General features: G+C 44.2%; 2 protein-coding genes across 4 annotated transcripts in view; one reads left to right on the forward strand and one right to left on the reverse strand.

The window, feature by feature from the left end:
• Positions 1-5,476, forward strand: part of SMAD3 (SMAD family member 3) — a 65,021-nt gene extending 59,545 nt beyond the window's left edge. The window contains exon 9 of the mRNA XM_010717600.2: positions 1,128-5,476. Coding sequence (XP_010715902.1) covers positions 1,128-1,251 — 124 coding nt within the window. The 3' untranslated portion in view covers positions 1,252-5,476. The remainder of the gene's footprint in view (positions 1-1,127) is intronic.
• On the reverse strand, positions 5,437-25,448 carry AAGAB (alpha and gamma adaptin binding protein). Of its 3 annotated transcripts, XM_010717601.3 has the most exons (11): positions 25,310-25,406; positions 19,622-19,812; positions 18,648-18,744; positions 18,042-18,131; positions 15,915-15,998; positions 12,027-12,109; positions 11,373-11,463; positions 10,472-10,576; positions 9,902-9,951; positions 9,300-9,391; positions 5,437-5,919 (listed from the first exon to the last, which is right to left on the reverse strand). In XM_010717601.3, the coding sequence occupies exons 3-10, from the start codon at positions 18,679-18,681 to the stop codon at positions 9,314-9,316; spliced, it is 615 nt and encodes a 204-aa protein (XP_010715903.1). In that variant the 5' UTR covers positions 18,682-18,744; positions 19,622-19,812; positions 25,310-25,406; the 3' UTR covers positions 5,437-5,919; positions 9,300-9,313. The 3 variants fall into 3 exon arrangements, with proteins under 3 accessions (XP_010715903.1, XP_031411217.1, XP_031411216.1); XM_031555357.1 differs by lacking the exons at positions 5,437-5,919; positions 25,310-25,406 and adding an exon at positions 25,431-25,448 and having other exon boundaries at positions 6,882-9,391; XM_031555356.1 differs by lacking the exons at positions 5,437-5,919; positions 25,310-25,406 and adding an exon at positions 24,749-24,919 and having other exon boundaries at positions 6,882-9,391.
• Positions 25,449-25,571: the final 123 nt, after the last annotated feature.

Consider the following 25,571-nt stretch of genomic DNA (forward strand, 5'->3'; position numbering starts at 1 on the left):
GGGAGCTGCTTCCTTTTTCAGTTCAAGGACAAGGGACGCAGTGCATCGCTGGGACGCACTCCAGCCCTCACCAAAGCCTTGCGGAGCCGTACGCAGAGCCCTGCGCCCCTGTCCTGCTGCCAAGGGACAGGGATGGTGCTGGGAGTGCTGGGCAGCCCCAGAGGGCACAGTCTCCATTGCGGCAGCGATTTCTGCCTGGGCCCACAGACTTTGGTCTCCCTCTCACAAGCAGATTCCAAGGACAGCTTCTGTGGGAAACGAGGGTGTAAACCAAGGCTGTTTCCAGGCTATTTTTCTCTCTCATCGTAATCCTCCTCCTCCACAGCAGCTGTCCCTGCCTCTCTGCCTGAAATGAGAATCCTGTTGTCCCTGGGCAGAGTCCCTGCCCTGTGCCGTGGTCCCACATCCCTCCCTGTCCTCCCCTTGCTGCCTTGCCCTGCTGTCTGGAGGGACTCTGTGGGCTTTGGCCCTGGGGAATAACAGGGCAGCTGATGCTGGGGGCAATGGGAAGCGAAGTGCGGGGAGCAGCGACCCTGCAGGCAGTCTGACCCCTGCTGTTCTCCACCCACTGCCAGCAGCTCCTGAGGTTTTGAAAACACATCAGTTAATGCCATACTTCTGTTTTTCTGCCCTCTGTGTGGCTGTAGAATTGGGTCCATACCTCCAGCACAGGGAGAGTGGGGATCACTTCTGGTCACCTCTACATCTGGCCAAAACCCAAAGATGGGGTGAAGAGAACCTCCTGGCCTCATGCACAGAAATCTAGCATACTTTGGTTGCTAACTAATTAGGAGAGACAAGGTCTGCAGGATAAAACTGGAGAGCATTGCTTAGATAAGCACCTTCTTCCAGAAAGTCTCAGTAGCAAATAGATGATGTTGTGAGTTTCCCTCTGGGATGACAGGGGATGTAAAGGGAAAAGATGGGGGTTTCAGGAAGTTGGCAGCATCGGCCAGAAGCGTGTTAGAGAGGAGAGAGACATTCCTTTGGCCCCATGTGCAGGACTGTTGTCTAAGCAGGAAAGAATGCTTCGGTAGCTGTAAAACCTTCTTAGATTTGTAAAGTTTTGCATGTCCCATTTAAACGCTCTGTTTTTTCCCTCTCTCCCCGACCCCTTTTCCTCGCAGGCGGCAGACGGTGACCAGCACTCCCTGCTGGATCGAGCTGCACCTCAACGGCCCTCTGCAGTGGCTGGACAAGGTCCTCACACAGATGGGCTCCCCGAGCATCCGCTGTTCCAGCGTCTCCTAAGGAAGCACCTCCTGGGGGCGGGCGGGGGAGCAAAGACTGGAGAATGGAATTGGCTGAACCCTTAGCAAAACACATAGAGAAGAGATTCCCAGTTACTGAAGTGATAAGGAGAAACAAATCTGTTAAAATGGTGGCTTTTCTTGGTTTTGTTTCATTTTTTCTTTTTTTTAAACTTAAAGACCCATTGAAGCCACTTCCACTGAAACTGTTAGCACTTTGGTTACAAGGCTGTGGGCCCTCGCAGTCAGAATGAAGCTGAAGTTTATCATGATAAAAGATGACTTTGTTTCAGCAGAGAGAAGCCAGTGCTGTGCCTCCAGCCATGGCTCATCCCATCCGCCCCACGCAGCCCCAGCATCTCTGACAGACTCCATGGGTCTTTGGGATGACTCTCGCTCATGCATTGCTGTCTCCATCCACCTGATGTATGCCCGTTCTTCCTGGGATTGCAGCAGTAGGTGGAAAAGAAAGCATGAAAAGCACATGCGAGGACTGATTGTCCAGTATTGCTCCTGAAAGGAACAGATTTCCATGCTGCACAGCTCACCGAGAGGCAGCGCCTTGCTTTGTGCCCGAGCTGCCACTGTGCCCTGCTTGTCTCAATCTGGATTTACATGAAGCAGAGGCCAAAGTCACGGCTCTTTCTGACACTGCTGCAGCAACTTGTGACTAGAGCTGCTCACGAACAGACACTGGGAATGTGAGAAGCTCTTGCTGGATAAATTAAGCCTTCATTACTGTGCATTAACTAAAGAAAGTTTGTATTCTATTTTCTCATTGTGTTGATTGGTATCTGCCACTTCTTAAGTCGTAGGGGCTTCGTGAACTCCGTGCCCAGGTCTGCTCTGGAGATGGCTCCTGCTGCCATTTGCAGAAAACCCAATTCTGTAGGTTATCCCACAGTCACATGTGACTGTGCCGGAACCAGGACATCTCAGATGCACCAACAAAACGTGGTTTAAAAACTTATTTCATCTAATGAAAATCCTCTGAGATGTGTTCTCACCTGGAGAAATGGAGAGAGTGTATTAACATGTTATAAAATGTTCATTTTAAATATACATGCTCCAGACTGTTCAGTATTTTTTCCCTGCAGCAACTGTCGTGGCAAACAACTTCCACAACTGGAAAAAACCAACCCCTTAGCACTTGTTTTTATGGTTCCAGTTTGCCAAATAAGTCTCAGAACTTTGTCAGTGCTATCTGGTTATTTGCTTCTTTACATCTGTGTTGAATACCACACACATCTGTGCCAAAATATTAGAAGGGGGAGGGGAGAAAATGATAATCAGAATTTCTTACGGAATTTTATTTTTTCCCCATCTACACAACGTGTGGCTCTGGGAAGGACAGGCTGCGATGGACACTGAGTGGTTTGTGTGAAGGCTTCAGTCCTGCAGAGCTTTGTGCTCCCAGACACGAACACGAGCAGCCCCGGACTCCGTGCCCTGTGATGCCTTTCAAACACTTCCCAGGATCAGCCACGTGCCCGCCTGGCTGCAGGGAGGCTCTTTGGATGTGCTCATCCACTCTGTCCCTCAGCCCCACCGCTTGGCTTGGACCCGAGGCATCAGCAGCACCCGAGGTGGACGCAGAGCAGAGGTCTGCTTCACCAGGCAGACAAAGGGATGCTCCAGAGGAGAGTTTTGTTTCTGAACCCAGAGGATGAGCTGTGGTACAGATGGCAGGATTTCGGGTGAGCTTTCCCTGTGCAGCACAGCTTGTATCATAGCACTGGAGGTTTTCTAGGACTTTTTTTTACTTTTTGTTTTTGCTGTGTGTCTGTTTTTAGTTAAATCTCTGATTGCATGGACTTGTGCAATGAGAGCATCTGTATAAAGTAGTGTTTTTGAGCTGCTTAGCTAGGGATGTCTGTCGTCGTGGGCTGATGAAGCATGTGCTTTCAGGTACAGCTTTCTAACAGTTGCAAGCAGTAATTTATTCAGACTTCTGTGGAAATATTTGACTTCCTGTTTTAATGAGAGGAGAGAATCTGCTCTGTAAAATTGTCCCCAGGTTTCCTACTCAAGTCCCTTTAAGTCACGTTAGCCTCTTTATCTACATGATCATCAAAAAGCTGGGCTCTGTTGTGTCTTGTGCACCAGCTACCAAAACGGCACCTTAAATTCAGGTGTCATGCAGCTCATTCCCCTGGTGTGTGCAGGACCCAGCCCGACCTGGGGCACGAGCTGGACTAAACCCTGCTTTTGTACAGGGTCTGCATGGAATTGCCTCAGCCAAACTAAGAAATGGACCTGGATTCCCTCTGTGTGTTTCATTTGCTGAAGGACAGCGAGTTGCTGACTGCTGTTAATAGATGCCTCTTTAGAAACAGGATTTGGATGATGCGTAAAAACTTTGGTTAATCCCACCTCATCATCCCTTAACTAAATGACTTCCAGTGGAAAGCATGAAGCTGGTCTAGTGATGCAATTAGATAAAACAGAGAGATTATCTTCTTTAAAGGAGTAATGTCCTCTCCTCCCCTTTGTTCGCCTCCTCACTAATGCATAAAAGCCTTATGGCTTCCAATGTGACCTTACAAAGCCAAATGGGAAGCCCTGTGCCATGCAGCAGGCGAGGAAGGGCTGTGATCCCTCTCTCACACAGCAGCAGTGAGTTGGATGGGTGAAAGCGAGCTGAGATGAGCTCTGGATCCCAGCACGGAAGGGATGGGGCTGCGTGGTGCCATTGGTGCCACCAGGTACACGTGGCTTAGTGCTGCTTTTCCATTCTTTTCTAAAACTTTCTGAACGTAGCTTTGATATGTAGCATGGGTGTATGCCAGCAGCCTGCCCTAGTGAGATGGCACTCCTCGCTGATGGTAGCCTTGGCTTGTTTCACCAGCATTTCATGCGTTCTCCTTACTAGCAGAGTCACTAGCAGGAGCTTTGACTCTTTGATTAGTGTAGCTGTACACAAGGGGCTGACTGCTGGCAGATGACACTGATGGCCCTGTGGTTTTATGTGACTGTGGAGGGCTTTTTTTTAGTTACTAATGTACTGAACTGAATTGCAGTGTGTAGTTTGTGTTAAGCTTGTCTTAGAAGTAATCCAGTGCTATCCGTTTGGTGCACTAGCTAGAATCAGCACACGTATGCACAAAGATGGAGAAATCTGATTCATCCGATTTCCTGAAAGCTCCAGTACAGAACGGCTGGAGGTGGCCTGTCAAACAGTGGGAAGCAACTCTGCTTCCCCTCCCCTACAGGATGGCACACTTTGAACCGTGTACAACTTTACAGGTTGAAGAATATTCAGGACTCCAGCTTGAGGAGCAGGTGTTAGCATCCACAACTCGTGCTGCCTGCTAAGGAGAAAAAGCACAGGGAGCGAGAAGAACAGCACAGTGAGGGACTTCAGCCCTGTCACAAAGCATCTGTGAACCTTCCTAGTTCTCCAGGGCACCGGATAGGTAGAAGGGGTGGGATATCACAAATAAGCTGGAAGCTAGGAGGAGAAATAATTAGTTGCTATATCATAGCTGATGGAGCGATATGGTTAAGAAATTCCGTATATGTTTTTTATTATGTACATGCTTGTATTTATGTTGTCTTTCTTGAATATTCAGATGAATCAAATGCGTAACTTTTAACAGAAAGGGCAATCCAGTATTCTGAGTGTTAAATCTTTCCTGTGACCCCTTCTGGTGGCTGCTGCTCAGGCAGTTACTGACGTGAGAACAAGAGAAGCATCTCAGAGCTGAGCAACAAGCGCTGGCAAAGAAAGCAAAACGAGGACATCTCCAGCAGGAGTCTGTACCTGAGCTGTTGTTTTAATTTTTAGCAACGAGTCAGGTTCCCAGGTGGGCCCTTTCAGTTGTGTTCTTCAGTCTTCAGATTTATGAGGCTTCAAAAAGAAAACAACATACCGTTCTGTAACTGCTTTGGTTCATCCTCATGTTTCCTCCAGTGGATCCGAGGAGTCCGCACCACTGCTGCTGAGGTGCATCTGGTCCTCTCCCAATGGAGGCAGCCTACTTCCCTCACTCTTGATGGAACTGTTCCCCTCTGATAGATATGTATGAGCATGTATGCAGTAGTGTTTAGGTTTTCTTAACCTGAGATGTACGTTAACGAGCGGTGGTGTCACCTACATGCTTTAGCTTGTTGAGCATTATTCGCCTATTTTGTTACTACAGGCCTGTACTATGTATGCCTCTTATTTCATATGTGAAACTGTAAGTTCTATTTTTGACATTTTAATAAACTTTGATTTGAAAACCGAGGCTCGTGAGCAAACACTGATATTGTAAAATGAATTTTAAGGACACAAACTGAAAGCATTTGGAGTTTTCCAATCACAGGTACTACAGCACCAGCAGAGCCTGCAGGTACACAGCACTTCCAGCAAGGCATGTAAGATCTGTTACAGGTAAGGTCATCGTACTTTGGGCAGTGTGTTAATGAATTTGAAGCCAGAAGTAGCATCTCTTAAAAAATGCAATCAATTCTTTTAACTGATGGGTTTTGAAGGTGAGTAGAAGCAGAACAACGTGGCTGAAAGGATCAATGGCTGAATTGCTGGAGCAGTCAGACGTAGCTACGTGTCCACTCTTTGCTTGGAGTGCCAGCCTGGAGCTGTGCTGGAGGCTGGGTCAGCCTCTTGTTTGGCCCAGGCCTGCTGCAGCACGAGGTGAAGTCAGCTGGGATTTTGTCCAGATAAATCCTGAAAAAGATTTCAAAGGACAGATTCCACCACTTTCCTCCTTGGATAGGCTGCTGCATGGCTCCATTGTGCTCCTACATGAAAAGCCTTCCTACCTTCATCTCCCAAGACATATTTTTGGCTGTTCCCCTTGCTGTTAGAGGTCTGTGTTCTCTCCCTGCCACTCAAGGACAGCACCTTTAGCAATTGCTGTAGTCAGAACTGAAACAGCAGCTGAGCTGTACCTGTGGCAGAGTCCTTCACATCCCCCTGCTCAGCTGTGGGCTGTCATGGATATGGCTGCTGCTCTTATTACCACAGCTGCACCCAGCAGTGTCTGTGCTGTGCACTAATTCCAGCAGAAGGCAGGTAGTAATGCCACGTGCTGTGCTGGCAACAAAGGCTCTGTGTGCTGGCATTCAGCTGGCCTCAGAGAGGGCATTCTCCAAATAGCATCACTAATGGAGCCAAGGCACGCTATGATCTAAGTCTGTGAACTCCTAACGTTCCTCCTTGGGTTTCACTGAAATTCAGTATTTTTTTTGTTGTTTTTCCTAACAGAGGATTTACGAGAATACTTTTTCCACTCTGTTTTCCAACAATGTGGTAATAAAAGGGTTTTGTCCAGGTTTTATATGAGGGTTGCCAAAATGCGAGGTAGTAAAGCAGCGCTGAGCCGTGAGTTCTGCTGTCACCTGAATGTATCACGGATTTCAGAATCAAAGACTTCTCGTTTGCACTGATATCGGGAAACTGAAGCAAAATAAAAGTTTGATAATATATGAAACCTCAAAATCTCAAAAGCTAAAAAAAACAGCAACCAAGTATCAACACTGCATGGAGGTGAGCAGCCTGGCTCATCCAGCAGGGCCTCACTGCTGTGTGGGAGCATCCTACAGAGACACAGGGATGTAAAGCCAAGGTAGGAATTCTTTTGTTGCTAAACAACGCTGCAGAACACAAAGAGAAACTAAGACCACAACTTTCAGGTTTGCAATTCCACCAATGCCCCTTTTATTCATTTTAATAACAGCTATTGTGTAAAGAAATGATGCAGCCAAAAAGAAGGCTCTCCAGGAAATAAAAAACACCTAAGCCACCAGCAAAGTAAACTTGGATTGAAAAATGCAATACAAATAATCTTTAAGGATCATTAAAACTGTTTTCCAGTATCTCTCAGCCCCACTTCCTACCTTGATGAGTAATGCTTTCTTGAAGCATGGAATGTACCTGCTAACAAGTCACATTTACATTGCAGTATGTCAGTAAGATCTGCATGAAAATGTGTACAAATTTTCTCCAGTCTTAGCAGCAATATGGATACCTCCCCACCACTGCACCACTGCTCTGCTTACCTCCTGTTTGTGCTGTCCACACGAGCTCTGTGCTTTCACACACTTTTTCTCATTGCTGTCTATCACATGTGTGTGGCAGGCTGGGTGCACCCAGTCTGTGGGTACCTGACTGCTGGGGTAAGGCAGTTTATCTGCTCCTACCCCGTGAATAGGAGAAGAATCTAAACTTCTATCATTCTATTCAGCTTAAATAAACTATCACATGTATAACACAGGTATAAAAGTTGTTTTTATAAAGTATCCAAGTGCATTATGTTCTTCACTGCCTTCAATTAATTTACTCTGCACTTCTGCCATGCATCTCTATTGCACAACAAATAGGGGAAAAAAAACAACCACCCCCACCTACGAAGAAGCAAACAGAAAACCATTCCCTACTTGGAAGAAACAACCTTCGCTTCCTTACTGCAGCTCCCTGTGTTGAGAGAAGAGGAAAAAAAAACAGGAGCGAATGGGAGGAGAGGGCAGAGTCACAGCAAGGGCTGGGTGCTGCTGTGTGCTGCTCCGGGCAGAAGGAGCAGCCCTGCTGTGTGTTCCCTTCAGTGCCTGTATGAGTGCCCCTGCAAGAGCAATGTTGCTTCTTTAAAATGTCTTTTGCTGTGGTGGAGCTCCTGCTCCGTCTTTATGTGAGAAATGCAATTCAAACTACTCACATCAGTTCTGTTTCTTAGAATGGAAAATGCCTCAGTTTTTACCCAGGAACCATTTACAGTATTCAAAGAAGCCTGTTGTTTTAGCTCTGCCTCATCTTAAAAGAACAGGCAGTGAATGTCAAGAACCACTGTGAAAGTGCCTTTGGAGTATAAAGCTGTCAGATATTTTATGGGAAGCCACTGCCTAAGTCTCACTAAATTTACTGATCTGAAAGAGCAGACATGAGAAAAGTTAACTTCAAAGTAAGGCTGTTTCACACTGCCTGTTTCCAGAGCGGGAAGGAAACACTCCTGGGGAGAACACGTCCCCCTTCACACAGCCACAGGGGCGGTGCTGCAGCAGGGAGCTGACAGGTGGCTGCGGCACAGCAGGAGGGATGGAATTTACCTCTTCTCATCTCTCCTCCCCGAACCATGCCTTCCTGCTCCAGTGCTGTGCATGCCTTCGTTCTCCAGAAACCCTGTGACTGTGTGAAGATGACAGTACCCTAATGCTGAGGAGGAAGGAATTTTTCTAACCCTTGGTACCACAAAGCAGCCATTTGAGACTTGTTCTCTGGTATGTTCCAATTAACATACAGGAGCAGAAGTTGCAGTAAATGCACCGGGTGACCGGGGGAGGTTTGAAATGCAATGTTTAGGTCAGAATTGACCACATGAAGGTCTGTGTGTTCTCCTTGTTGGAGGCACTGCACTGCAGAAGGTGTGAGCGGGGAAATTCATGCCTGGAACAGCAGCAGAAGTCTGTCTTGCATTTAATCCCTAATCTCCTTTCTCATGGAAACCTGGGGAACGTGGCACAGCTCCGGAGTTCTTAGGGAAGGACCACATGCTTACAAACACAAACAGAAATCAAAGCCTATGGGCCATTTTTAATAGCTCTGGCACTCAGCAGGATTAACCCTGCAGCCCTGGCGCAGCATCTCAAATAGGGTACAGCACACCAAGTTTCTCTTCATGCCTCACAGAAATCTGGTTTGTTTTGTAAGTCAGCTATAAAGCTACACAAAAACATCAAACAGACCTACATTTACATGTTGAGTTTAGAATTAAGTAGTTGTTTAACAACCAACAGCCATATGTAGAAAGATAACTGGTAGTAAAATTGTTTGTTTAAACTCAAAAGAGGAAACTATAAAAATGTTAATTTGAAAAATGTAAAGTAACCTATTATTTCCTCTAAATGCATACGTTGTCATCCAAAACTCTCTGAGGGAGAACAAACAGTCAGACAAAACCACTCTAACCATAAGGTGTTGTGGATGTGTTGTTACTCATTACAACGATATGGTGAATCCTTTAACCAAAGAGAGCAACTAAAGCTAAATGGGGCTTTCTGCAATTAACACTCACTGCAGGAAAAGATCACTCTCAGGATCACTCTGTTGCTTACAGCTACAGAAGACCTCAGTTTTCTTCGTCCGAGGAGAGACCTTCAATTTCATCTCTGTCTCCTCCGATTGCCATCCAGAACGCTTTGGCCACCTAATAGGAGAAAAAAGAATGCAAAAAATAATTGACCAAAGCATTCACCATGTGAATAATGAAACTGAGCTGCAGCTAAGCCTAGCAATCTTCCTGGCCTCCACGATAATCCTCTCTGACGTTCATAAATTGCAGTCACACCGTGGTGCAATAATTCAGACACTTCTAGAATTTGTTGGAGGCATAAGTGACTGAAAACTTGGGCTAATTAAATCATAATTAAATCTTCCTTGAGATCAAAGCTTTTCTACTGACTTCAGTGAGAGCTGGCTTACACCCCAGTGATCGCAGGATCTTCATTTCAGAAATTCTGGAAGGCAAAGCCTCCTCTGGAGTTCTGGATTCTGGGGTTTTTATTCAGTTCTAGGGGAGATCTCAGTCAGTCTTCTCAGGACTGCACAGTTTGTTCTCACTGTCCTTAAGATGTGAACCACACTACAAGAGAGGGAACTGAGCTCAGAAAGAAAAAACATATTTTTAATAATTTTGATGCTGATTTCAAAACCTCACCTTTTCTGCATGCAGTTTTCTTTGTTCATGGGGCAACGTTGCAGCTTTTTCTGTGGAAGAGAACATGACTTAGGTTGAACATGACTCAGGAGCACGAAGGGAGACAGAGAACCTCCTGCAGCTGTTTTCAGGGGACTAACAAGAAACTTGCTTAGGATCATAAAAAGGAAGCTTATTTACTAAGTGCTATTGTAACTCCCACAGAAAGCCAGTACTTCTGAGCACAGTGAACTTCATTTCAAACGTTTGTGCCTTTAAAGCTGCAAGATTGGCACACTGTTGTCGAGCTTAAAAAAAAAAAGAAGTCCGGTTATAGGTTTGTATATAGAAAACTGTAATGTTAATAATCCATGGTGGACTAAAGCAACACGACAGCAATCAGCTGAGCTGCATCTACTTCTTTCAAGAGCATTATTAAGATGAAGGCCAAGTTAGTGAAAAGATCAGCTACCTGTACAGAACCTCAGGCAGAAGAATTCATACAAACTTCAGAGAATCACATAGAATTTCCCAACAGCCGCGCTGGTTGCAGGTCTTTGAGCAATACAAATGGGTGATACAGCTCAGTACCTTTCATTTCTTTCAACTTTGAAAACAGCCTTTCAAAGTTCTCCAGGTCGCCGTCTCTGGTGGTCAGGCTGGCCAGCTCTTGAATATCTGTATCTAACACAGGATCTAAAACAAATGCATACAGATTTGGTTCAGGTAAATTACTCTGTTGCCAGCAGGCATAACAGCCTTAGTGGCAAACTTCTGGTCAAAAACAGTACTTTCTCAACCTATTGCCCTCCCATTTAATTTACTGATGGTTCAGATAGACAACTTATGGTACCATTACAGTGGTAATGAATTTTGTTACATTACATTGCAATAATGTCTTTTGTGTTCATTTAAGTTCATTTTTAGCTACCTTAGGACTTCTTGCTTATTATAAAATCATCTGTTTAGGAACAACCCTGGACTCAATTAAAGAGTAATAACACTATTTAGATCCCAAATAACAACATCCAACCTTTGGACGACCTCCCCACACAACCTGTGACATGAAATCCCACCTCTTGGCATGCTGCAATTATCTAAAGCCCTCAAGTTTAGAACACCCACAGCTGCCAGCACTCACCCTGCTGAATGAGGCTGTGAGAAGTCACACTGTAATGATTTTTCTCTCACCCACAAAGCTTAAAGCTTTGTTCTTCTAAATGTGTTTCAGAATATAAACAATACACCAGCGAGGAAACTTCAGAAAAGCAGACCTGAACCTTTCCAACTGGCAGCACTGCTGGCAGACCTTACCTGCAGGGCCCTATCCTTTCTAAAGTTGGGCCCGTTTACTCTCAGAGAACCCTTGATGCTACACAATTGGCCTCTCCTGGCTCTGCCTTTTCGCTGAGAGAAAGCCAGTGGCTTTCAGGGCCTGTTCCAGCCTGAGGTGCCTGCTCCAGCATGTCTGCCAAGCAGAGAACAAGCTTACCTACGACGCTGTCCATCTGTGGGTCGTTTGTGCTAGCTGCATCCTCTCTGTTGTCTAAGTGGGGTTCCTTGTCTGCTGCTGCTGGATTGGACTGTCAGGAAACAAAAAGATATTAACAGTATCCAGTGATGCACCCTGCAAAGCATCAGCAGCAGATCAAGTGCTTCCTTTTTTTAACATTAAAATCTTACTTTTTATCATAAACTGTTACTGCAAACCCTGCACCATGTGTATGAGGAAAAGGCACTTCTGCAATGCCATACACAGCTGTCTGCTAGGATAGGTTTATTTACTTTTTTAACAAAACTCACAAGTGATATTTTTTGCACAAGACACTGTTCTTGGATTTGAACAGGAAACCACACCGCCAGACATCCCATCAACATGGGGGATGTCCTGAAGGACAGGGAGCCCCCAGCTGTGAGGTGGCAGCTCCTAGGACAGCTCTCAGGACAGCTTTCAAGAACAACAATGAATTTTTTTCAGCCATCAGAGACTTCCCTGAAAACCCATTCCGACAGCTTGTGCAGCAGCCTTCGAGAGAGGAGAAAAGGATGAAAGACCCCCCTCCACCACTACACCAAGTGTGACACAGAAGAGAGCCACGTGGGACACAGAATGAGCAAAGAACAAGAAATAGGAATTACTGTTTACTTCTGTATCTTGGTTCTCTTCTGACCCAATGCTACAGTTTGCACCTGCTAACGTACTGAGAAGGCCAAAGCCCTGGGTCCTGTCTGGAAACAAAACAGCTGTTAGTGTGACAGAAGATGGAACGCTTTAGCAAACAGCTGCAACCGACACAGGCAATGTCTTAGGGACGACACACCAATACAGCACAGCATTTCTAAATTAAACTCTATTTTTAGAATGTTACCTTTGAACAAAAATGGATGTGCAATAGGTGGAGGTGCAATAGGTGTACATGCAATAAGTGCTGTTCGTGGGTTTTGCTAAGCTGTGTTTTCTTCTGGCTTTGCCCCAAACAGCAAATATCTGCAGTTACGTCGGGGCTCAGGAGATTGTTCTGAAAATATCAGCATTTTAGTCAACTAAAAAGAAACAGCGTCAAGTTATTGCACTGCAAACAGCCAGGAAACAATGACCTGTGCCAGAAGAAAGATTAATGTTACTTTTTTTTTAATGTGTTCTGAATTAATATTACAGTAATGACTAAGCTCTAGATTCAAATGTTGGGATGATGTAATTTTTAGACACGGGCCAAATTTTCTTGCCATTTATACAAAATCTTAAAGAGCCGAATGTGTAACTGAAGCCATCAGCTGTCGAGAATACGTGTAAACACATCTCAGTTGGAGAATTACTGAGACCTCATTTCCTGCTCAATAATCTACGCTGTGCACTTTGGCTAACACGTGTCCTGTGCCAGTCCTCCTCTCCCCCCCGTCCCCCTCCCCCCTGCAGGTATTTGTTTCAATTGGCGCTGTGCTGTACAGTTTTACTGCCCTTACAGATCACTTGCCAGAGGTTTGGGGAGAAGTGAATCAGTCTAGCCGAATGAATCGCCTTAAAATGTTCAGTTGCAAGAAATATGAAAGCCTGTAAGTCTGCCAGCTCTATTAACAGGCAATTGAGTGATAAAAGGTTGGGATCTGCAACCCTAAACAAAGCAGCTTCCCAAAGTTTCAGCAAGTTGAGCAAAGAGTTGTCTTATAGGAAAAAGTAAGGATCGATCTTCAGCCAATTTCTGAGTCATCTGAAGTCAGATTGGCCTCTGCAGCCCAGAATGTGCTTGGGAGAGAACATTCCCACATTGGCAGAGGGGCGGATCTGGTGACCTGATCGTGTACCCCGTTCACATCTACGATTTGAGCTCATCCCACACCGATAAGTGACTGCAGTCCATCCCCACCACTGCCACAGGTAACCTCAGCCTGTGTAACTACAAAACGTTGTCTAATTGAAAAATACCAGCATCTACAAAGGATCTGCAAAGAGCAGCTGTTGGTTTCTGGATCCGTGGTTAGGGAGGAGGCAGGCACAGCTCTTGGTTCCAGTCACGCCCTTGAAAGAAACCTTCCTATAAACTTTTTTTAATGGATGTAGAAGTTATTTCAACTTCTGGGTACAATTCAGGAAGTGGGTGACGTCTTACAGAGCGTTCTTACAGAATCAAAGCCAAAAATGATCTCACTCAAATTATTGTAATAATGGATGGCTCCATTCTGATGCAGGCTATGTGGGGTCACAGGTGTCATCAATATGGCAGAGCCCCATTAAGCTGTGCTCTGAGCAGGGCTTGGAAATCCACATCACTTCTTTTGCAGCAAGATGTTTTCCACTGTCCTTATCTAACATTCTTCCATAGCCTGTCTGAAGCTACCATGACTTTCATACAAAAAAACAGAATTAAAAGGTTGAAACTCCAGAATTGTTTAAACAATTAAGTTCACATGGTCCCACTAAACCAGGCTAATTCTTTGTAAAGGAAACCAGGCTAATGACTGGCCCCTCCCTGGGTAACTAACTTCACTTGGGATCACTGCAGCACATATTTAAGCAGGAAAGCAGCCAAGCAACCCCTCTCAGAAGACAGTAAGTTGTTTCTGTTTCTTTCACTGTAGTCAACCAGGCTTCCTCTTGTAGGGACAACTAAGGACAGAATAGTATGCTAGCTTTTGGGTTTTAGGAGTGGGAGAGCTGTGAATTGAAGAGATATCTATGTTCTTCTGCACAAGAAAGTGACCTTATTCTGAGGTTGAAGAGAGCTCCAAGAACTGGAGAACTGATGACTGCATACCCACCAAAAAGCAAACTGTCTTCAGAGCCTTTCAGGTAAGACTGTTGGTTTTTCTTTTAGTAAAGATCATGCTGCTTTTTGTCCCCACCAAGTATGTACTACTTATGACATGATGCGAAAGTGTTTACAGTTAATTGTATTTAATACCTTATGAATCAGTATAAGCAAGAACATACTTAATGGGTAAAGAAACCCTGAGAAGGTCAAGACCTTTCTTAATAAGCGTGCAGCCTCTGCACACACAACTTCACAACTTTGGGGGAAACTGTGTGCAGGTTTAGGGTAGCCTGCTTTAAAACAATATGGCTTTAATGCTCATAGTTTAAAGAAGTCACTTCAGTCTATTAATTTGAAGTCTCATATAAGCATCTCAAGCAAGGCAATGCTGTAAGGTTGGCCTTCTGGATGGTGGCGTTCAACAATGCTAACAAACCTTTGCTACTAAAAATGTCTTACATTTTGTATTAAAAAATTTAGGGTGAAGCATGATTCTAAATAGAGAGCAGTTAGAGGTAACTCAGCAGAAAAGTTGAGCTCTTATTTACATAGTGGCCAGCTTCCAGGATCAGGAGGAAGCTGAAAACAAAAGATATATTACAGGTTGTAAAAAGTTTTATTTTAAGCAAAAATGAGCTCAATCATTTCCCTTTGAAATCACAGATTAGTTGCAACAGCTTCCAAATTTAGCTCACTTCCTGAGGGGTTTGTAGTGCCATATATCAGCACTGTGTGTTTTCTGTGCAGTGGAGATAAAAACTCTGGATTTTCACAGGCCTTTACAGAACGCACCACTGATGTGCAGGAATTTCCCTCAACGTGTGACTAAATTCTGTTCTTCTATAATGTGACATCTGTCAAACATGAAGAAAACCATTCTTGTACTAGCTAGACTAAATTCATGCCATCTCAAATGAATACCTCTCTACAACAGTTAGATTAAACTGCAACCAATCTTAGCCTCATTTTGATATAGAATGAGAAATACTCAGAAGGCCCAAGTTTAGTAGCTCTTAGTTGCCCTGAATCCCAGTAACCTTCTTGCAGTTATAGGAACTAATGAAAACCTCTCAAAATCATTACGCTGTTGAAAGATATAGGAAGGAAGAAACCACAACAGTGGAAAACTGTACCCAAGGGGAGCAGGTAGACCTCAGAAGGGTGGTAGTGAGATGAGTTTGAAAGAAAAAGTATAAGGCCAAGCACTGCAAAAGAGTTTGATCTTCCTACATTTCCTGCAACAGATTGTATAATTAGAGAGGTAATAGAAAGCTTTCAAGAAAATAGAAGTATCTATGCTTATGTTAAATCTGGGCTAGCCACAGCATTTCCTTTCCTAATACATCTAAACCTTAAGTGACTTTTCCAAAACTGTGGCCCTGCCTTACAATAGGAAGTCAGGCTGTCTGGCTTTTGTGCTATTTTCAAAGAGTTCTGCAGTTTATTGCAGTAGGGTTTTCTGTGGGGAAAACAGACCTTCCTGCAGTGCACTTCATGTATTTAAATCCTTCATCAGACATTTGAGAGCAAATCTAGAGGACACAAATACTGAAATGGGATTACATCTTAACCACTGCATCTGAGTTTCTCTGTGTACAAAGGGACAATAGAAGTGGTAACTGAGCAGCCTCCTGTTCATGTAAATGTGGGAAGAGCACTCTAGTTTCCTGTGTACTGACGTGGTGCCATTGTAGCTGCTTCATTTTAAGTCCTGCTAAAAATATTGAGCCCTCTAGGGTTCAGAGCCTTCAGAATTCATGCAGGAAGGATTGTGTATTACATACCATTCTTCATGACCACATTTGACCAAACGTTGGCATTCAAGGCCTGCACAATTCGTTTCACTCCTGTGGATTCCGGGAAGTCATCTAAATAAAAATAGGAAGACATTTGACTACTAAGAGTAAGACCAAAAACCATTACGTGCTTGAGAACAAGGTGAAGTGAGACTGTGAACGTCCGTCCTATCTGACAGGAATGGAAGTAAATGACTTCTCTGATTAGGAAGGAGGTATTTCTTCATGAAAGGCCAAACAAATTTCGACTGATGCCACACCTCTAGGCCCAGGCTTTTTATAAAGTGTGAGCACTCATCCTTTTGTAGAAAGATCTAGATTCTAAGTAGGGCTTTAAGTATTTAGCATTGGACCTATACTGATAAATAACACAAGGAATTTAAATAATAATAAATGACTTTAAGCCACTGCCAAAAGAACTCTTTTACCCCCAAGATCTTTCAGAATGCTGTATATCATGAACAGATGCTAGAGTTACTTTTCCTTCCTTCAGAAAGTAAAGAACTTCAGATAACCATTGGAAAAGGGGCACTGCTTCATAAAAAAGACAATGATTGTACTAAAGCTATCTTCATAACACCTAATTAAAAGTGTTCCAGTAATCCTGCAAATTTATGGTGACTTCAAAGACTGGGGAAGGCATTATTTGGACTCCAGCTTACTCAGTGAATAGATCTGACACTGTTTTACATAAAGTCAGCTTTCCCATTTCCTCAGCTTAGTCAGTTTCCCATGTTTGTGCAAGTCTCACAAAGCAATTAGGAAGAAATGCCCTTTGGAGAGGAAAATGTGATTGCTTAAAAATCAAACTTGTCTAGGGTGACTCAGGGACAGGTGTAGGAACTGAAACTGCCTCTAGATATTAATTTTAAGCTATCTAACCCCTTAGATCAAATACTGTCCTCTATGATAGTGCTGTTTAGTTTTATATTGGTCATTATCGAGAGTCTCAGCTAAGAGTTCCTGTCCTCGGTACACAAACGATAGTGTAGTCATAGCAAGAGCTCCTGTTCATTTGCAGTGAGCTGCCATTAATGCCTTAATTCCTACACAGATATTGGCTCAATGTTTACTACATCTGTTTTATCTTCAGTCATTCATACAGCATGTTTACAGGGTAAATATGTTACTCAGTACAATGTATTTCCTCTGATGCATGAGTCACGGTGAACCAACTACTACTATTAAAGTCCAGGATAGAGAATGTATCTTAGTAATCCAAAGATCAACTTCCTGAGTTGTTATTCCCATTATTTATTACTTCAGCCGTAAATAGCTTGTTCTCTACAACAATTATTCAGCAGGAAAGTAACTTAATGTTATTAATGTTTCCTTTCAAAACATGTTAGACTGAAATAGCCGTGATCTTGTTGAACTTGAAATGGAGAAAATGTGAGTGGATTATTCCACTCCTGTCTGGAAATGGAATCGGTTATCTTACCACTGCAGAGCTGTAAATGAGATGTAAACACTTGTGTATCACTGAGATGAGATAAGGCCGATGCTGATAAGGCTGTCAGGAAGTGCACAGTCACTTTTCAAGAGCAGAACATCACACTTCTGACTCTGTTTTATGGGTTTTTTCAAGTTGTAATTACGTGGCCAGGCAAGTGATTTTGAAACTGGCTTACTTCCTGTGTAACAGTGAATGCAATTCTAAAATGTTTCAGTACTCAAACCCTTCTCAGCCCATCATGTCACTGAATGTCTATTCTTGGTATGTGCAGTAGTTTAAGTGTTATTCAAAAAGACAAAGAATTTCCCTGCCCTTGGACATCTATGTGGTTCTTGTTTTGAGACTGATTTTAAAATGGAGCACAAATGCTTTTTATGTATCAATACAGTCCTAGGATTAGTGTCTGAGAAGGGATCTGATATATTTACGTAGGTGCCACATAAACAGCAGCTGTATTTGGGAGGAGACCAGTGGAATGTCTTAGAGGAAATAACCACCTTTTCCTCCTGACCTTACACAGCTGAGAGTGAGCCTCACCAGCTGGGAGCGTTCCATGCTGTTACCATGTAGCACAGAAACAATACAATGCCCCTTGCAAACATCTTGAAGATACTTTGGTGTCTTTTTATTATAGAAATTAAAACAAGTAGCAATCCTACCATCTTCATCTGGTAGTTCCTCAGGACTCAGTTCCACCAGTTCGAAGCCATGCTTGATGCACCATTCTTGAGCTTTCTGTCTGTTAACACCTAAAATTGGGAAACAAAATGTCTCCTAAGCATGCATGGCTGAGATTAATATCAGCCATTGAACTTCCAGCTCAATCTTATTCCCTCAAGTTGTTTGCTTGTTCTGGATTGTGTGGAGAATGGGAAGGAGGAAATGTGTAGCAGATGTTTGGGTTCTCCAACCACTTCCAATTGGATTCCAAAAGCCTCAAATTGAACTCTAATTTTTTTTAAAAATATGATACAATCAAATGGCTCTGCAGTAGGTACTTCCATGGAAGTGACAGACTGCCTTGTGAAGTTACACTGCACTGCACGCTGGTATACAAGGAATGAGATGTGCAAAGTTCATTTTAAGCAAGCCTGTAAAATTCTGATTCAGTTTTAATTATTTCTAGCTTAAGACTTTTTAGCTGTGAGCTCAACCTAGCTTTTCTCAATCAAATATGAAGTCCATTCTCACTCAGACATTTTAAGAAATGATGGTGCTGCAAGCTCACTGATCCGAAGTCAGTTTTGGACCTCAAGGTAACATACCATGTTCAGATACCCTGTTACAGACCAGGATCATGACTTCTGGTAGCCAGTCTTCTGTCAGGGGAAGCCATTCAGAGACACTATCGAGCCCAGATTTCTACAAGAGAAAAATAAGTTCTCTGTAATACATCCTCAAATACTTCATTTCTTACATTTGTTTTTAATCATTAATTGTACTCCAATAAAATAAGGAAACTGATTATAGAAAGCAACCTTCTGATTCTTGATTTACTTTAAAGGTGAATTAAGCCTATTTCCTAGCACCTCCCCTTCACGTTTAATGTTCATCACAACCTTAATTTACATTAGGAAAGACTTTTGCTTCATGTCAATCACTACTATTTCACTGTTAGCAGCTCTCAGGGTTAATGTTCAGCTATTCCAGCTTCCACGCTCAAGTTGATGTTGTGGCAGCCAATGAACTACATTCTGCTCTGGTTTAATGTGAGATAGATACCTAAGGTAACTTGGCACTTTGCAGAATGCGTGGCATGCATCCTCTCCCATCTGTAGTTAAAACCACTCCTTATTTAGATTGGTTTTCGTTTCAATCTTTCAGGCTTTTGCTAAAGCACTGTTTTCACTGCCACCAGCCTTGCAGAAACAAGGTCAGGTAACTCAGTGACAGCACTGAGACTTAGAATTGGCTTCCTTGTTCTTGGCTGTTTTCAAGCAGCCTTTCTGAACTATCATTGGTTAAGAGTAAAGCTGGAGGTCATAGGCTGGAGGAGGACTGCCTTAACTTAGTGGCCTATTTACATCCTGAAAAGCCTTGTTTCCAGCTGGAGTCAAACAGCAGAAGGGAAGGAAACGTTCCTGCTGCCACTCTTAGTGGGAATAACTGACCTCTGATCTACTGACCATTATTAGAACAAAAGGAATGGAGGTCACAAGATCGAGAGAATACTAACTGTAGTTATCACAATAAGGCAACCATACCATACAGATAAAGCAACACAGTGCACAGATCTTACTGTGGAGCTGTCGAAGTACACCACAAACGCCTGCACAGATTCGGCGATGGCTCCTGTAACCAGAGCTGTGTTTGGCACCACGCAGAGGTGAATATCTGCAGAGTAATACTTATTATCTATTGTCCAGGGGTAAAAGCTCACTCCTCCGGTCGTAGTAGCACCCACACTGAGGTCCTCTCTTCCTGTGATGCCTGCATAAAAGAAATTGAATGAGATAAATGATATAAACCAGCATTGAGATAATTCAACTGGAAAAGCTTGGTACAATGCCGATACAGAGGCATCTTCACCTGTTGCAACAAAATAAGTTGTTTTCATAAAAAAAATTAAACTCAATTTCTTATTTTATTCTATTGTTTATGAGTCTTAGATGAATTCTAGCTTTCAGAAAAAAATATGGTACAGAAGCTCTCTTGAAAGCAAGGTGTTTTGTTGTTGTTGTTTTTTTTTTTTTCCCCTGGAACATTTTCTAAAGTGCTAGCCCATAAGCAGGATGGATGGAGCAAATAACTACACTTCATTCCAGCAAACCTTGCACGTTCATTCAGATGTAAAAAGCTGTTTGACTGTGACCAGAATCTCAAGGTAACTAATGAGAAAAGAAAGCGAGTTACTGGAATTCAGTTGTAATGCCCATTAAATTCCAGGTAGGAGTTCAACAATTAAAATCCAGGGCAGTGCTTGGATAATGCAATCTCTGCACTGCCTGCCCCTCGTGTGCTGGCAGCAACCTTTGCAGAACACTCTCATAGTGTGACGGCCACCTGGTGGAGCTGAATTATAGGTAGCAGCAGAGCAACCCAGCTGTACCTTGCTGGAAAGGGCAGAACATCTTGTTCCAGATAAACAGTCATGGATATCTTTAGAAGTAAATCATATAATCACTTGAGTCAGCTGGGAGCAGAGGAGTTTTAAAAAAAAAAAAACACAAATGTTTTCAAAGATTTTAAGGGTTACAACTTAAAGGTACTGAGACAATTCCTGAAGATGCAGGAATTGCTCCCCAAATAGTCTGAACTGAAATGATCTGTGTCTTAATAGCCAAAGGCAGGAAAGCTCACTGCCAGGGTTGCCACAGATTCAGTACTGTTGGTTTATTATTATTATTATTTTGGCAGCTAACTGCCAAGCCTGGGCAGGCTAAGCAGTGCCTGAGCTCTGGCACACAGGGCAGCACAAAGGAGAGCTCTAAACCAGGTGGATTTGTGGCAGGGAGGAGCACGAAGTGGGGAATCTGAGGGGAAATGTGATCCTGGTATGATAAATCTTGGAGGAAACCTGTCCAGGTTTCTTACAGGAAAAACCCAAGTTGACCCATTAACTTCTTTCTAGTGTAAGGAAGTTCAGCTTTTTTTTTTATTTGGATGACAAATTTTTGGAGTAACTAGTCTGCAAACAGCATTTGATTCTTGGACAAGGCAGCCACAGCATCTGGGGGCCAGGGACAACACTGCTGAGTTAACACCAAACAGGTCTTGGCTCTGAACTTTGTATTTCTAGAGCACAAGCATGCAAACTTACGTTCACTGATAAATACAGAAGAGACTTTCAAAACAGCTAATGAAAGCCAGTAATCTTGACAGAATTTTGCTGTTCTGCAACTTCCTTATTCACTCTTAAGCAGCACACAGCAGCTCAGTGGCATGGGATGGCATGGCAGCTTACCAAGTGCATGGACTTCATGTGCATGCCCTAGTACAACAGAAGCATTTTGTCAAGTTTCTGCTATGAAACACCAGCTAATTAAGTGCCATCCTCTGCATAATTTAGTTTGGTATCAGTAGATACAACTCTGTTTACCACAATGTGCCCACTGCTGCTATGCCAGTAGTTCATTGCCAATGGGTATCAAGGGCAAAGGAGGCAGCTCCTGCTCAACTCAGCTGAAGAGCAGTGGGTTAGCAAAAAAAAAAAAAAGGACTTGCTTACTCTGATCTGCTTATTTCAGTAAGAGAATGAAGGATCCTAGCTGTAGCAGTCCTTCCTGCTGATACCTCAGGCACAAGCACGTTTGTTGCCATGGGAATTGCTGACACTTGGAAAACCAGCAGTAAAACTTGGGCAAAGGGTGTGTTCAAAAGTAAGAGTACAAAAAGAGAATGTTTTCCAAAAGAGATCAAAAACTGGTGTGAAAGAACTTCTATATCAATTTTGTGATTTTTTTCTTGTAAAAGGGCTTGTAGACAAACTTAGGCCTCAAAGCACAGCTTGAAGAACTAGGATGTGTCCCACTTCCCATCACGTGCTGCTGCTCCTGCATGGGAAGCACTCTTCTTCCACCCCTTTGTGCCTCTGGTTCTGTCCTGTACCCAAGGGGATTCTGCCAACCCCTGGGACATCTCTCTCCCAGTAAAAATGGATGGTGCACGCTGAGCTCAGAGGGTGCAGGAGCTCCCTGCAGGGACTCCATCCAGTTCTGTGGGGCTGGGACAGTACATGGGGCTGAACCAATTAGTGCAGCACTGCCTGATGGCTTGTGGCAGGAAGGTAATTGCAGGCTGGGTGTTGGGGGGTTTCTCCTCTCCTTCTGCAGGCACAGACCCGTTACTGTGGGGGCTTTGCAGGCTGCAAAATCCTACACCTTGCAGCCCAGGCTGAGTTCACAGGGACACAATTCACATTGGAATGAATCCTAAAATGATATTTGCCACGTTGGGATTCCAGGAGTTTCTTCCCAACACAGCTTGTGTTTCAATGGAAAAAAGCAAATCCAGCCAGAATAGTTTCCTATCTAATTTTAGAGAACATTCATCAGAACAAGCTCCATTATGTTTTATTTGGATACAGAATAAACTTCCAGAAAACAAATATGGCAAAGGGAGGTGGCTTGTCAAACTTATCTCAGCTGAGTTACTCTTTTTTCATTTCAGGCTTTCTAGCCATTGTAAGCATCAGCGTTTTGCCATCCAAAGGGTCTGGAAAACCACCTCAGTCACAGACAGCAGTGCAGGCAGGCCCATGGGGCTTCCCCATCACCTCACTCCTCCACGGAGCACAAACAGCTTCCTCAGACAACAGGAATGCAGGCAGACTCCAAATGCATCAGTAGTAAGGAACTAAAAACATGCATGGAAAAGTTTGCACTACAGAAGAACGTGGCTTAGCATCATTAAAGCCACGATCTAAAGCTGAGCATTTTGTAGAGGATCTTGAACAACTAATGCTGGACATTTTACCAAAATTACTTATTGAGAGACTCCCACCATCTCTTCAGTAACTGAAGACTACTAATTAAGGCAGAGCACAGCTGTGTCCCATGCTTGTGCTTTAAAGCTCTTTGGAGCAGCAGGTGCTTCCCTGGGCAGGGTGAGTCACTCCAGGCTCCGGACTCACATCTCTCATTTCGTGGGCTTGCATACAGACTTTGTCTTCTGAGCAGTGGTTTAGTTTACAAGGAATAGGACAATGCAGAACTGCAAAACCCAACTTATCAACTCCTTTTTCAAAAGGACCATGAGAGATAAGAAACAACCTTCCTGAAAAGTTGAGACAAAGAACCAGACACAGATCATCTCCCATCTAGCTGCAGTGTTCCCCATGCTCTAATAATCAACTGACATTAAGTACTTTTAATATTTTGTGCTTAAGGCCCCTGGATTAGTTTTTCTTTTCAGAATCACTGCAATTTTTCTTTTCATCCTTTGCCAAAGAGATTTAAGTACTGATCACTCTTCTTAGCTTGCTTTGGATTGAACGCATGCAGGAGCACAGTTCAGTTTTTTGCTATGGCCAAGTGCTCCCCATCCTGCCAGCTGGATGTGGTGTGCCAGCACCACATCACTCCCATTCTGTGCCTTGAGAGCCACCTGGTGGAACACAACATAAGAAATGCTCCTACAAACTAAAGAGAACTCAAATATGCACACTGTGAAGAGCCTTGTAATTAGACTGGGAAGCAGCAGCAGATTGCAGGTTTTGCTGACTCCTAGCAGAGAAGCCTCCAAGCAGCTGCTCCGTATGTATAAAACAGGTCTGCCCACAGCGAGTACAGGGAAATCCAAGAACACGGTGGTGAGAGCAGTGATAAGAGGTAAATTCCTTGTTTTGTACTATAGATTCCGAACCCACAGCCAATACACAGACCTTACCGTGCAATACAGTATTCAAGAGCATATTTAAACATAACTATTACGTATCAAAGATCACATTGCCTCAGAGGCGTTAATGTAAGGTTCCTGCCCTTAGCACCAAGCTAAGCCACTACCAAGCAATGCCTTTAAGCTGCTGTTTCTGGTTGCATGCTGTAACAGCACAGGTGCTGAGATCTGCAGCAGCATTTTGTCCCAACTCACCAACAGCCTTCAATCAACTGCAGCCAGCCACTGCCACCTGATCCTCATCTACACGTCCTTACAAGTTTTGCTGTTTGCTCATGTTCCTGGCTCTGAAACACCTGCTACACAAAGCAGGCATTTTAGATTCTTCACATTGTTTCTTTCCACTACGCTTTTTTTCAGATACATTAAGAACGTCTTTTTTAAAGCAACTCAACAAGAGGCTGCAAAGAGGATTCATGAGACTGTTTTAAAACCAGAAAATGGTGCAAGCTCAGGCATTCCTAAATGAGTACTACTTGGAAAAAAGATAAAACCTGATGGAAGTTAAGCTTTTAGACTTTCTCAGAGCAGATGGTATTTCCATCAGGCTTTTGGCTTACCTTCCTTTCTCACCTACTTAATTTCACTACAAGAAATAAAGGAAGCCTATAGGAACTGTGAGCAGTTCTTGTCACTTTCCTTACACCTTCCTTACAAACAAGCAATCGAGAATAAAATTTTACAAAAAGTATGGAATTCTTAAATAATATCAGCCTAGCTACTTTGACAGAGTAATCTCTGACTGTAGACACTTAAGTTGCTGCTCTTGTTTGCAAGCGTGGCTTAATGAGATGGAGTGAACAAGTTGTTTGAGACCCTTAAAGGTCTCTTAGTCCAACTAGTCCAAAGAACAGGGACACCTACACCTAGCTCAGCTTATTGAGAGAATGCTGCCAGGTCCCCCCGGTGCCTTCCCTTCTCTGTGCTGCACAGCCCCAGCTCTCAGCCTGTCCTCATAAGGAGGTGTTCAATCCCTCAGATCATTTCTGTGGCCCTTCTCTAGATGTGCTCCAACGGGTCCATATCTCACCTGTTCCGAGGAGTCCACATTCGGACGCAGAGCTCCAAGTGAGACCTCACAGCGCAGAGGGACAGGACCACCTCCCTGACTGCTGGCCGTGCTGTTTGTGAGGCAGCCCAGAGCACAGTTGGCTTTTTGGGCAGTGAGGGCACGCTGCTGGCTCACACCCAGCTGCCACCCACCAGTACTGCCAAGCCCTCTTTGGCAGGGCTGTGCTCTGTTCATCCCCCAGTTATACTGAGGCTGGGGGTTGCCACAACCCAGGTGCAAAACCTCGTGTTTGAATTTGATGAACCTCACGAGGTTCACCTGTGCCCACAGCTCCGGGTCTCTGGATGGCACCTCATGCTGAAGCAGCTGAACCACCCATCTTACCACGCACATCGAGCGATTTGTCACAGTTCCCTAAAAAGCCATCACAGCAAAACCACCGAGATCCAAACAGCTTCTTCCTGGAACCTCTCTCGTTTTAGCACTAGCTGAACTTTCAACTTTTCTCCATCAGATTTTATTTTCTCAAGCTGTAAGAAAGGAAGCCGTGTCCCAGGAGCGCAGGGCGGAGCTCCGTACCGAAGCACAAAAGGCTGCAGCGAGGCACTCAGGACCTTCCCTGCTCCCGTTTTCCCTCCTGCCGGTACCGGGGACGTTACCGGCGCACAACACGCAACGCCAGCCGACCCGCGCCTCCCACCTCCCGCTTAAAGCCTTACGGGGAAGCCCCGCGAGGGCACGGAGCGAGCGCGACCCCCCGCCGCCCACTCACGCCTGACGAGCTCCTCCGCCGCGAAGCCGCCATCACAGCTGCTCAGCAGCGCGTACGGCCCCGCCACCG

This window comes from Meleagris gallopavo, chromosome 12 (genome assembly GCF_000146605.3).
Source record: "Meleagris gallopavo isolate NT-WF06-2002-E0010 breed Aviagen turkey brand Nicholas breeding stock chromosome 12, Turkey_5.1, whole genome shotgun sequence".
Taxonomy (NCBI): domain Eukaryota; kingdom Metazoa; phylum Chordata; class Aves; order Galliformes; family Phasianidae; genus Meleagris; species Meleagris gallopavo.